Raw genomic sequence first — 13,672 nt, forward strand, 5'->3', positions numbered from 1 at the left:
TGAAAACCATTTAAATGTGTTCTCATGTTTCCCTTTGGCCAATTACATTTGGTCTAAAGATCTGAAACCATTCAGAGTGAATAACATGCAATCAGAAAGGGGGCAAATGCTTTTTCCTGGACTGCAACTTCATAGCTGAATCTTACCTTGGTGGAGTATTCTTTTGGACAGCCCATGTTCACGTCAATGGCAGCTACGTCATTCTCGCTGATCACAAAACGGCAAAATAAGAGAATTAGTCACAGAAAACGAAGCGCCCTCAGGGACAGAGAATAAACCAATGGCCTTAGTGGCTCCAGGGCCACCTTGGTTCAACAGAGTTGACTGCTCTTTACAGAGTTGACTGCTCTTTACAGAGTTGACTGCTCTTTACAGAGTTTACTGCTCGAGGTACAAACCCCATTCTGTGATGGTGATGCAGAGTAACCGGGTCTCTTCAGAGAAACTGCCATTGAAGGAGCACTGTCACTGTCAGCTGAGCTTATTTGGATCAAATGCTTTAATTATGTGTCGGCATTTTTTTAAATCACCGTCAGTGTAGCCGTTTACTAAATATGGGGCAAAACGTCTCAAAACAAACTGGACGTGTTTGGCTGGAGATTCAAGCCAAACACGTCCAGTGATGTCATCGGACGTGTTTGTTTGGAGAAGTTTTGGCCCATATTTAGGAGAGAGAAACTGTGTTGGTGTACGTTACTCGACCTGCGCAGGGCACGAGGTGGAACAGATCCAGTTTAGACTGCCTCGGGTAGTCATCCCGAATTCATAAAACCATCGTCCGTAACTCCCGTTTTACTGAGTGTTCACCATGGGAAAGCAGAGAAGAGGTCAACACGTACTTACCGAAGGTGAAGTAAACGGAGCGTAAGGCAGAAAGTAAGGGGGAAAGTAAGGGGTAAGGTAAGGTAAAGATGAGGGCAGGGGAAAGGGATGGAGAGAGGCGGTGAGAGCAGGAGGGGTCTGAGGGAGGAATGAGAGAGAGCAATGCAGACTCACACGAGCTGGGCGACGGTCAGCGCTCGCTGAGGGTCAGCGGTGCCCTGTACAAAACACATAAACATTTATTTATTTATTTTTTAAACACCCAGATGAATTGAAACCAAGACAGGCAGTAACACAAAAAAGGCAACTACCATGCTAAAGCGAACACAGGCAACTTCACAGCACGCCGTGCATACACGCAGTATGTTAGCAGGAGCAGGAGCGAATGTGACCACAATGTCTTCTGAGACTATGAGGAGCCAGCACGGCTTCTGATTGAGAGGTCTGACAGCCCTCTGCTGAAACACAGCCAAATTCACCAGCTGTGGCCAGAAGCCTCGAGCGGGGCATAACTGATCATTATCATCACGCAGGGACGGCGGTTTGCAGGTGGCAGGACAGCCCTGCCTCATAACAAGGCAGTAAACCCCTCCACCAGCTGTGGTCAGATATGTGTCTGCACTGCGCAAGAATTATTGTGAATGCACATCATACATTCTATTATTATTATTATTATTATTATTATTATTATTCACAGAAAACAGATGGCACCAGCAGTTACAATGATTAAGTTGGTGAATCACTGCACTCAAACACGTTTTCAACAAGCATTGTAAATCAATGACCGTAGACCATTAAGCAACTAAACATACCAATTGTAATCAAAGCTTAGAACCTTTAATTTTGACTGTGGACAACATTCACCACTCACCTCTTCCGCAAACTAGCTTTCGTTAACGCTGACCTAACTATTTCGGTGCAAGCAATGTTGCAGAAATGCTCGCATTTTGAATGAAAGCCTCACTGCTTGAAACCGAAATAAACATCCCCAGCATGACATTTCAAAACGCTCCGTGGCCCTAAATAATTGGAATGGACGTAATGCGCAAATGCCACTTCACAACGACATTACTGCAAAACTTAATCTGCGCTTCATTAGTGGTAACTGCAACATCGATGCGGATAACTGGAGTGTTGTACTCCTTATGGGCAAGACAAGAAGGCTATGGCTCTCTGGTTGGTGGAGGGTGAATTCAGGTACAGGTACAGAAGACTGGGACAAACTGCCGGCCCTCGCAACCAACACGGTCATCCCAGGCAGCTGAAACCCTCCATCCATCGAACGTGAAAACAAATTATTCTTCACCCATTCAGGCTACCTGCCACAGAACGATTACTGCTCCTGATTACCATGGGATCGCATACTGGAACACTATCTAAATGTGATGAGCCAGCCAGCAGACAATGGCGTTTTCATTATCATTACCATTTTAAATCGTAGTCTAACCGATAACAACTGCCCCAGGAAACTGATAAGAAAATGAGCGAAAACCACACAGATATTCGCAGTGGAAGACAGTTGATTCACAGTTGATTCGGGGTTCAAAATAGACAGTTGATGGCCCGACACTCTGTACTAAAACACTGTGTAGCTGTACAATAATTCAAGTTAATTGGTTGAAAATTGGTTCTAGTTGCCCCAGCCAATGGTTTCAATGTCAGCGGGTTCACAGAGAAGGGGGAGGGATAAACAGTGTTGTGGTTTTAAGGTGTTTGTTGCTGCTATTCCTCTCTTGGCCATTAGAAGTCCAAAATGACCTATTGTACCTTTGTTTGAAAATGCTGCTAAATTTAAAAGTACCACAGTTTTTATTTTTTATTTTTATGAATAAGACACAGCCCCTAGTGGTCATAAGCAGTATCGGTTACACGGTTAACTGTTTTAAAAATGGAATGGTAAACGTTTACAAAAACTGACGATTTGTCACATCCCTACATACAACAACATCAGACAACAGCTTCAACAACTCCGGTCAGTGTAAATCATTAAAATAAAGGGCTCTAATCAGACAGCCTCTTCTGGAGAGAAGCTGTTAAGAGACCCGTTATTTTCCCTATCTGCAAAGCTGGGTCACGTCCATGGTCCATGGCACATCCATTTCCCATCATAGCTGCAGATATGCTTCAATGGGTCAGAGTAGCCAAGACAACCAGGAAGTCATAAGATAGCATTTAGACACACATCACATCACATCACCACCTTCTCAGTCAGTCATGCTTCAGAAACCCAAAGCCAAGTTTAGTTTTTATGACATCCCCATCTCTCCATGTCAACAACAGCAATGACGATGACTAATTCTCACCATTGCAAACACCATAGCTGAAGAGAAATTGTTAATAATACACCCACATCTTCACATTAAATCCATGCTCCCCTACAGAAATAACTTATGTTTACTTTAAAGCGCCAGCCTAGCAATGCAAGTGCACTGTTCAAGGAGGAGGAGGAATTGAACAAAATGTCCAAGGGGGGGGGGGGGTAAGCATCAAGAAAGGGAAGGTGTGTTTGGCTTCGTCAATGATAACATGCTTCTACGACTTGGGTCTTGTTGGATTGGCTCGTATCGCTGCATTCTGTCAGCCAGTAGACACCAATTCCCTCGCCCGGGGCCGAAGAGGGGGACGGCCCGTTGCGGCCAGGGGCCGTAGAGGCCGGGGCCCAGGGGCTAGCCTCACCATCTGAAAGACGACACGATCCTTCTCCCTCTGGCAGGTACGGAACATCACTCTGTCATCCGGAGCCACAAAGTCCACTGTCTCCAGAACGTCTGGACAGATGGAAAAAATAAAACATCAAGGCATGTATTAAGCGCAAGATTCATCGATTCGGTAAGCATTTAACTTTCAGGCCTTCCGCGTCGGTTTAAGCAAAGGAAGAGCCTCAACGGCACTTCAATTTCAATGCGATTATCGGAAGAAAGACAAGACGTGGGAAATATTAACAGACCTTTGTATACGTCGACTACGTGGACAGAGACTTAATCCAAATCATTCAGCCTCTAATTAAACCATTTTAAAGATAGACTTAGTGAACATCTGTAAGGATGGGATGTTGCCAAGTGCTACATGTAGAGGGCAAATGTGACGCTTCTTTCATTTTCCCACAATTTACTGGCTTTTCAGAGGGCGATCATCCTGTTATTAGAGTTAATGAATGGCAACTATTTTTAGAAATTACACTTCCTCTATAAATTGACCCTCTGTGAGCACAGGTCTGTGGTTTTCCAGTTTCCTCCAATGAATTGCTTCCCTACACAGTTGCAACAGTTGGCCCATCCCACCCTCCATCAGGTCAGAGTGGTAGAAAGGCTGCCTTACCCAGCCTTAGACGAGACATTTGATTTCATTTTCATTTCGGTGCGTTCACTGGCTCAGTTTCCATGTTAGCATAACGTGTTAGCTTAGCATAAAGACTTGAACCCTGTAGGAGTCAGTAGGCTACCTCCTCCACAGTGAAGAAAGACACCTTACAGCAAATCCACAGCTGTGTAATTTACACAAGATATCATGTGTACTTTTTTAATTGTGTGTGCTATAGCTGGGAACAAGGCACTCTGTCTAGGGCATACAGAACTGGAAGGATATGCTAAATTATGCTAACATGGCAACTGAGCCAGTGAATGGACAACAATGAAAATTAAATCAAACATCTCGTCTAAATCTGGGCAAGTCGGGGAAAAAAAGGTATATTTCCCAAAACGCTGGTGTATTCCTTTAAATGAATTCAGCGATGCCACGGGCAGAGCACAGACACCTGTGAGTGGGGAGGCCTGGTTACCAAGCTCCCAGACTGTGGACACCCAGTGGACCAATGTCATCATAACCTGACTGGCTGAGCACAAGCGATGACATTCACTCCGGAGGCGAGAACGGTCGTCTGGCGGTTGGGAGAGTTGCCGGATTCGATCCCCGCCCCGCTTTGTGTAGCCCTACTCGCTGGGAAAAGCGCTAAATAAACGCAGTCCGTTCACCAGTCCAACACTGACTGGACTGGCCAGCAAGTAGAGCGTATACATATTAATTTAATGCAGTGAGAGGATATGCAAATAATATGTAAATGAGAACACTAGCGATGCAGACCTGGAGAATGAGAAGAAAAATCCACACTTGCTTGTATGCTAAAATCTGAAAGTTATATATGACAAAGAACCCTTATGTATGAGGTATGGTTTATAATTAGTCCTTATTTACCATTCAGGACCCTTATATATGAGGTACAGTGTATAATTAGTTCTTATTTACCATTCAGGACCCTTGTGCACTGTGCCATTTTGATGTCAATCAGCTCCTGGAGAGGAGGGGGGGAGGGGGGGGATAAGGAAAAATAAATAAATAAAAACTCCATCAGGACTTTGACAAGATATTTGTTTTTGGAACCGAAATTACAGTTCTCTCGGATTGTAAATCTGGGAGACAAGGGCCAAATTTGCACTAATTCACGTGACATATGACTTTAACCCCATCTCCATTACTAGCATAGAGAAATGGTTCTTATAACACTTTATAAATCTATCTTTTACAGATATTTTAAAATGGATGACATTTTCACCAAAATTAGGTTATAATGTCAACACCACCTCAAATCAAAGACCAGCCCTGGTAATTACAGCTACTGATTGGCAAGTAAAGGGATAGTGGGAAATCACTGTAACGTAACATTGGCGAAAATTAAATCAATTTTAATTTCTTTTCTTTTTTTTTTTTTAAGATTAAGATTCTCACTCATAACTTTCATTTTGGGGTGAACATAATATTCCTGTAAAATATAGAGCAGTACAGTATTGGATGTAGGGCATTAGTCAAACCTTGTTAGCCCGTATCTACCAGATTAGCAATCCGAGAGGGCAATTTTGATTCCAGGGGTTTCTTAAGAGCGTGCCAAATGTCATTAAAAATCAGCGTGTCAAATGTCATTAAAATCTGTGACGATGCAGTCCAAAAGTGTGTTATACTGACGTGGAATCACCCGGTCCTCCATTTCAATGCCTTCCCAAGTGCCATTGTGCAGGAGGCCTATCCATACACACAGCAGTTCACTGCTTACTTTGAGAGTCAATAACACATCTAAATTCTTCGTGCAGACTGAACCATGTGAGTAATTGTTGTTTAGATCTGGATTGGTTTAAAAGGAGAGCTCTTAGCATTCACCGTGGGACCACAGACTGAACGGCCAGGCGGAGGGCAGTCGGTTTAAGAGAAAACCTTTCAATTTTTCAGAGGGCTTTGGGCTTTCAGAGACACAGCTGAACCCACACAGGCGACGGGAATCACAGCTTAATAAGCACAAGCTTCTTAGAAATCCGTTACCAAGGCCGTACACCTTCCACGTGGAGACAAAGGCAGGCGCAAAATGTCACTTAGTCAGACGGAGCCTTAAGGAGCTTTCATTCACAGACGGACGGAAAGACTTTGCCTGCGTACAGAGAAGCACTTGAAAGAAAGCTGTATTCTCTGTCAGCATACATCCTTCCAACCATGGCCCCATATACGTTTTGATGAATTATGTATCCATAATTCCCCCAAAAAATAAACAGCAATTCATCCACAGGTGTACTGCTGCTATAAATGACTGGCATAACAATGAACATGCACTCATAATGATTTCAAATTGCCCCATTCATCGCTGTGGGCTATATTTCTGTTGAGATGCAGCCATTTCAGACAGAAAATAACACCACAAATTGCCATCTCTCTGTGCAGAGAGAGACAATTAGGTTAGTTTTCCTCAGACATGAATCAGCCATTACAGTCACTTCTCTGGGGAGTTAATCACAAGAAATAATCAAGATTCACACAAAGCACACATTAATGTGCCATTCTGACTCTCATAATAATGTTGCAGACACTTGGGTCATTACGTTCTTCATTAATTCAACCACGGAAATAAACACTGCTTTATTCCTCTTTCTTTCAGGCTTCACATAATAAACAACATGGAAAAATGATCTTTATGTTATGTTCAAACATATGGATACTTTGAACATATGGAACTATATACTTTTATTTCAATACATTTGATCTCATGTTTGAATGTTTTTTTTATTTAGCTATCATCTTTTCCTAAAACCAACATTGTGCCAACATCATTGGCGCCCCAAACAAATCAAATCAAATTGGCAATAGTGTTTTACTTCATTTAATCATTTTCAGTCTAAAAGACCTATATTCTGTCATTCCACCACTTCCTATTTCACTGGAGTATAAAAACGAGGTAACAAGCATGTAAAATCACTTTGTCAACCATCGGCATGGGAAGAGCCAAAGGACTGTCAATTCAGAAGACACAGATGGTAATTGACCATCATAAGTTTGGTAATGGGTACAAAAAAATTTGGAATAGTGGAAAACTTGCCAGGAAGAGGATGCAAGTGCATATTAGCCAAAGCATTCATCAGTGGGGAAAAAGTGGACCCAATCCACTCAAACCCAATCGAGCTCACTTGCTGAAGGGGGAGACTATAAACAGAAACCCCCCAAAAAAACAGCTCAACTGAAGGGGCTGCAGTGAAGGCCTGGAAAGGCATTTTGAAAGAAGATGTCAAATGAACAATATGCTACCAAATATTCAACTTTTGTTCCTTTGATTTGGTTCCTCCTTACTCTTTCACAGCTTAGGACTTAAAGTCTAAAATGTGTTTCTCTAAAATGTTAAAACACATACATGTAAATACCATGAAATAAAATGTATTTTATTTCATGGTATTATCTGAAGTTTATCTGTAGTTTCCTCTGACATTCATCTGATCTCAAAACCAAATGCCTTAAGTAAATAGCAAAAACAATTCACTTTGTTTCAATACTTTTACAGGACACTTTATTTAATCTATTATACCACCATTGTATAGCACTGTATATGGTAGTCAGGTACTGTATGGCAAAAGAGCAAGAAGGGGCATTACTGATTTAAACTCATTTGAAATGTCCAGTGTTAACAATAACTACAGTAATGTTTCACAATAAATTAGGAACAATGGTCACCTTTGCACTTTACCCACCTCCTTGTTGACCGTTTGCTTACAACAGACTGGGAAAATAACTGTGTCCAATTTGCAGCCCAAAACCACAACACTTAAGAGCAATTTAAGCTTGATGAAAAATGTCACTGATCAATGATTCTGGATTGGTGCACTGGTTGATACTCCACCCAAATGGCATAACCCACGCTGCAAATCGAATGCACACACTAGCCTCCTGTAGGCCAAAAGCCGAGGAGCACACGCCCAGGAACTCACGCCTGGAACCGAAGTGCTTGCGCTATAGTTTTTGTTGCATTTCCACTGAGGTTCAGCCGGGTGCACCCCAGCTGTATCCATGGCAACAAAGCAGAACATCGGTTTCACTCAAAGCCAAAACAATAACAATGGAGCTGAGAGGATTTGGATTTTACTTTGCTTCTTCTAACCCTGTGGGAGATTCTAGAAGCCAAGAAGAGGCTAGAGGATGAGGCCACTACTACGTGGGGGGCGGCATCGGCTCAGGCGGTAAGAGCAGTCGTCTGGCAGTCGGAGGGTTGCTGGTTCGATTCCATTCTGGGTGTGTCAAAGTGTCCCTGACCAAGACACCTAAGCCCCAAATGCTCCTGGCAAGCTGGCTGGTGCCTTGCATGGCAGCCAATCACCATTGCAGTGTGAGTGTATGAATGGGTGAATGAGAAGCATCAATTGTACAGCGCTTAGGATAAAGGCGCTATATAAATTCCAACCATTTACATTTACCTGCACAGGTGCTTCATAGTTGACACAGTTGTAAGCATTGATGAGCTTGACAGTTAATTGCCACTGACGAAAGGTTCTTATTTAGGAATACCGTCTGCCCAGTAATTACAGAGAGCGATGTCTGTAATCTAACAGGGAAGTAGCAGATAAACTCTTCTTTAAAGTTTGGGAATGTGCATTTACATCAAAGCCAAGTGTAGAAATGTATTTTGGATCGCTCACAAGTATTAGGAACGTATGTATTTAACAGACCGTCATATTCACAAGACCGAGTGCATTTCCCCACAATGACCCCATGGTTTCCGCCTTTCATTATTGAAAATGAGCTCTTAAAGTTCAGCACTGGGGAATATGCTCACCTCACAGTACACAAGGTCAGCCCCATAGTCCAAGGCCAGAAGCCTCATGGGTAACGTGCCGACCCGGACCATCGGCGCCAGCGCCGTTTTGTTGCAGAAACACAGCCTGCCCACTGCCTGGGTCATCCTAGCTTCTTCTGTGGTTTGCCGAGAGAAAGGAGGAGCCTTCAGCACAGGCTCAGAGGCTTCCTGAGTCTCCGCCAGTCGTTCTTCATCCTGAGTGACACACAGGCCGAATTTGACCAGTGAGAATCAGTGACACTGCATGCTCACTCATTTCCATACTGACACTAAATGGGCGGGCAATGGAAAAAAGACATAACTTGTGATTGTGAATATCCCTGACTCTTAAAGTGCCTGGCTGGAAATAGTTGAAATAACCATAAATGATCAGAGGGATTTATCCACTTTTACATGTCTACCAAATATCTATTCAAAGTAAATGTAATGTAAATAATTATAATAACACACATTTCAATTCAGACATCTGAAAACAACGTCAGGATTGTATTTCACTTCCTCGCGACCCTTCTCAACTCCTACCAAAATCTAGTTTTCAGTATCAAACCTATCCTAATCTCCACTGTTTGAAATACCGAAAAACAACATTTGATCTAGAATTGGATTACAAAATCCTTATGCCATCCAGATCACAGCTTCTAGTTTTGAAATACCCAATTTTGAGATTTAATCCTATTCGAAATTTTGAAATACTGGGCCCAGCTGCGAAGGTAGTCGGATTCAGATCCATCTCACGTTAGCTACATGGGACAAGTCCGATTTCGCGTGTTTTGCACACGCCCTGTAACGTCACGTTGCTGCGGTTGCTCTTATTAGCCAACGTGTCAACTTACAATTTCCCTCCAACAAATTCCTGGCTATTTCACCAGTTCTGCAAATTTGTTAATTCAGCAAACGTACTCTATAGAAAGCCAGTGTTGCACAATGTTGGAATGTTGCTAGCATCAGAGGCAACGCAGCAATGTAACAGAATAAATGTTTTTAAGTATAAAGATCACAAGATGATACGAACTCACTAGCTAGTTATGTGGCTATGTCCACTTAACAGGAAACACTTAACTGCAGTTCAGCCATCTCACCAAGGATCAAAGAGAGTATCTTCGTTTTCTTCACCGGTGTGTTGTGCGACAGAAACATGTGTGGAGTTCAACTTTCCTATGCGACGAAATTCTACGTCATCAAACATCGCCGGGTTGTCACATGTCAAGGACCGCACGTGAACGCTACCCTTGACTTTTGTTACTGGTGTCTAGTAGTGTCTACTAGTACACGGATCGTATTTTAAACGACTGGTTTAATTGCCAGTTAGCTAGCGATTTAGGTAACATTATTTCTTGTCTCGAAACAGCTTGGCTATACCATGGTTACTGACCAAGAGCTAATTACCAATCGAAGACGGACGCAGCACGGTTTTCTTTAAAGACGTAACCAAGCCAACCAAACTAACGGATCGGATTAGGAAACGAACGACTCTTAAAAATGCAGTTTTTGAGGATTGTGTATAATTCCGTGAGCAACTCCAGAAAAAGTCATTCGCCCCGTTATGTTAGAGACTCCGTGTGTTCTCTTTTTACTTTTCAGTTTGCTACCTTAAGCCACATGTCAAGCTCTACAGAGCCAGTGGTTATCAGGATACCCCGAAGAATCCAAGAACGCATTGAAAATGTTAAACAGATGAAAGGCAAAGCGGGTGAAAAAGTCAATACAGTCAAACCCGGGAAACTTCTAATAAAGAGCAAGAACCCTCAGCTCAACCAGTCTGCTGGCTACACACTTGGCAATTTTGAACAACCGACCCTTGCCTCAAAAGGATGGAACCACAGTAAGTCATTTGGGGATTACTTCACGATTAATAAAATACGAGATGTTCCACCTTGTCTTAGAGAAGACCAACAGGAAGAGGGTGAGAAGACCACAGACAAAACGATAACATTTAAATCTTTACACATCTGTCCAGATATCGTGGAAATCCTGAGCCGTGATAATATAATTTACCCGACGTCTGTGCAGTTGCAAACCATCCCCAAACTTGTCCGTGGTTACAATGTCCTTTGTGCAGCTGAGACCGGGAGTGGAAAAACACTAACTTACCTGCTTCCCATTATTAATAAACTGAAGGGGGAAATTGGGCAGGAGGACTCCATAGTGGATGCACCACACGCAAGCTGTGTGGTCCTGGTGCCATCCAGGGAGTTAGCAGAGCAGGTGACATCTGTAGCAAAGGCCTTGTGTAATCCGTTTGGCATGAAGGTGAGAGTGGTGGGGGGCGGTAAGGGTGTGGGTAATATAAAGCTTGCGTTTGCCAGCGGTCCACCAGACATCTTAGTCGCCACTCCCGGCGCACTGGTCAAAGCTCTCCGCCGACGCTGGCTGAGTATGACCGAGCTTAGCTTCTTTGTAATCGACGAGGCCGACACCTTGTTTGACCCGAGCTTCGCAGACATGGTGCAGGACATTTTATCCCACACCCAAATAGCGTCCAGCCCTGCAGAGACGCAAGGCCCGATCCGCAAAGCCCAGCTGGTGGTGGTGGGGGCGACGTTCCCGGGGGGTGTGGGCGACGTGCTGAGCCAGGTGACCGACGTGGGTAGCATCGTCACTGTCAAGAGCCGGATGCTCCACTTCCTGATGCCCCACGTGAAGCAGACGTTTCTGAAAATCAAGGGCGAGGACAAAGTTCTGGAGCTCCACCATGCCTTAAAGGCTGCAGAGCAGGACCGGTCGCCGGTGCTGGTGTTCTGCAACAGCGCGTCGACGGTGAACTGGCTCGGGTACATGCTGGACGACTACGGAGTCAGTCACGCGCGCATTCAGGGCGAGCTGCCGGCGAAGGTGAGGGCTGGGATCTTCCGTTCCTTCCAGAAGGGCCTGGTGGACGTCCTGATCTGCACGGACATCGCCTCTCGAGGCCTGGACACGCAGAGGGTGAAGCTGGTCATCAACTACGACTTCCCCGAGTCCCACACGGACTACATCCACCGGGCCGGTCGGGTGGGTCGGGCGGGCCCGTTGGGGGGCGCCGGTGAGGCGGCCGTCCTCAGTTTCGTCACTCACCCGTGGAACGTAGAGCTGGTGCAGACGATCGAGACCGCGGCCAGGAGAAGGAGCGTCCTGCCCGGGATGGAGTCGGCCATCCGCCAGTCGGCCCCGAAAGCAGACACTGGCGGCAGCCCTTAAAGCTGAGCTGATTTCTATATGAATGAACTGTCCCCCTTGCCAGGTTTTGTAATTCAATAGCATTGCCAATTTGCCATGCACAAGCGTACAGTAAAGAAAAAAAAAAGAAAAGCTTCCTTGGTGTTTTGTTGATCGCTGTGATGCCAAGTTAGAGGTCACTGATTACTTTACTCTGATCAGGGTTGTGGTCCATCCAGATTAAGTGCAGTCAATTCATTACACCAATAATGTCCAGAAACCATCAGTTCAACTGACAACTCTTTCCAGACCTGACTGAAGGACCTGGCCCAGATACAGCAATGTTTTTCGACAAGTGATGCGCATGTTATAACTGGACAAGGCGTAACTGAATTAGATGTTAAAATGTCTTGTTTGTCTGTTGATGTTACACCTGATTAAACTGAATCCATTTTCAAAGGCCAGGTTTCAAGTGCTGCATCCTACCCATTCTCCTGCTGTGTGGAGGCCTTCCAGTTTCAGATAAAAGATAAAATTAACTGCTTAAGTTCAGTTCCACAGTCGCAGAACCTTTAAGTGAAGCGCAAAGCGAGGACCCAAATTAAACTCTACTCTAAAGGACATGCACTGTCCATCACATTACATTACATTACATTAATGGCATTTGGCAGACGCTCTTATCCAGAGCGACGTACAGTTGATTAGACTAAGCAGGAGATAATCCTCCCCTGGAGCAATGCAGGGTTAAGGGCCTTGCTCAACGGCTGTGCGGATGTTATTGTGGCCACACCAGGGATTGAACCGCCAACCTTGCGGGTCCCAGTCATGTACCTGATAATTTCAAGCGATCTGTCACATGAAATTAAATCAAAACAATAAAGCCCAATAAAAGGCTTTGAGGTTATCTGAAAAACCTAACATCAATATATAGACACAGTAGAGTACGCTCAGCACAGCACGGGTGTAATACATATTTTAAGTGCATTTTGTGTATTGTTTTCACTGGTTCGTTCTGGCTTTTAGTCGCATGGTGTGCCTTGAAAAAAAACAAATCCACCTCTTAAGACCTTGGCAATTGTTGACATGTAAACTCATTGGCTGATGTGTCAGTGTACAGCAATGCTAGAATAACTAAAATAAAGGATACCGTATATCTAGTGCAACAGATGACACAACACGAAATATCAAGTTTACACTTAAATTACTCTGCTTCATTTTTGTACAAAAGTTGACTTTTTTTTTACATTGTTACAACATTTTACATTACATACAATTAACCTATTGAATTCACAAAATAGCATGTGGTATTAGCATGACAATGAATATTGTACACTAATTATTTTATGCAATTTCTGTAATGGGAAAATCTGTACAATGCTATTGGTAATAATAGGTGTTTTGATTCAGATGGGTCAAAATGTATATTATACGCTCACTGAGCACTTTATTAATCAGCCAATCGTGTGGCAGCAGTGCAATGCATACACGGATATGGATCAGGAGCTAAATGTGATCTAAGACACTTTGACCATGGGATGAATGTTGGTGGCAAACAGGGTGTTTTGAGTATCTCAGAAACTGCTGATCTCCTGGGATTGTCACACACTAGTCTCTAGAGTT

The 13,672-nt window shown here is 43.8% G+C and overlaps 2 protein-coding genes across 6 annotated transcripts in view; one reads left to right on the forward strand and one right to left on the reverse strand.

The window, feature by feature from the left end:
- Positions 1-10,180, reverse strand: part of dus2 (dihydrouridine synthase 2) — a 27,413-nt gene extending 17,233 nt beyond the window's left edge. Inside the window, exons 1-6 of one of the 5 annotated variants that reach the window (XM_061244934.1) lie at positions 9,977-10,177; positions 8,897-9,112; positions 5,065-5,110; positions 3,499-3,590; positions 997-1,040; positions 147-207 (exon numbers count right to left, since the gene is read on the reverse strand). In XM_061244934.1, coding sequence (XP_061100918.1) covers positions 147-207; positions 997-1,040; positions 3,499-3,590; positions 5,065-5,110; positions 8,897-9,112; positions 9,977-10,054 — 537 coding nt within the window. In that variant the 5' untranslated portion in view covers positions 10,055-10,177. Of the gene's footprint in view, positions 1-146; positions 208-996; positions 1,041-3,498; positions 3,591-5,064; positions 5,111-8,896; positions 9,113-9,367; positions 9,607-9,933; positions 9,953-9,976 lie in introns of those variants that run through there. The other 4 variants (XM_061244936.1, XM_061244937.1, XM_061244938.1 and 1 more) reach the window with 4 other exon arrangements.
- ddx28 (DEAD (Asp-Glu-Ala-Asp) box polypeptide 28) lies at positions 9,776-12,514 on the forward strand. Its single transcript, XM_061244932.1, has one exon. It carries the CDS (start codon positions 10,397-10,399, stop codon positions 12,092-12,094), a length of 1,698 nt encoding a protein of 565 aa, XP_061100916.1. The 5' UTR covers positions 9,776-10,396; the 3' UTR covers positions 12,095-12,514.
- The last annotated feature ends 1,158 nt before the right edge of the window (positions 12,515-13,672 follow it).

This window comes from Conger conger, chromosome 6 (genome assembly GCF_963514075.1).
Source record: "Conger conger chromosome 6, fConCon1.1, whole genome shotgun sequence".
In the NCBI taxonomy this organism is placed as follows: Eukaryota; Metazoa; Chordata; class Actinopteri; order Anguilliformes; family Congridae; genus Conger; species Conger conger.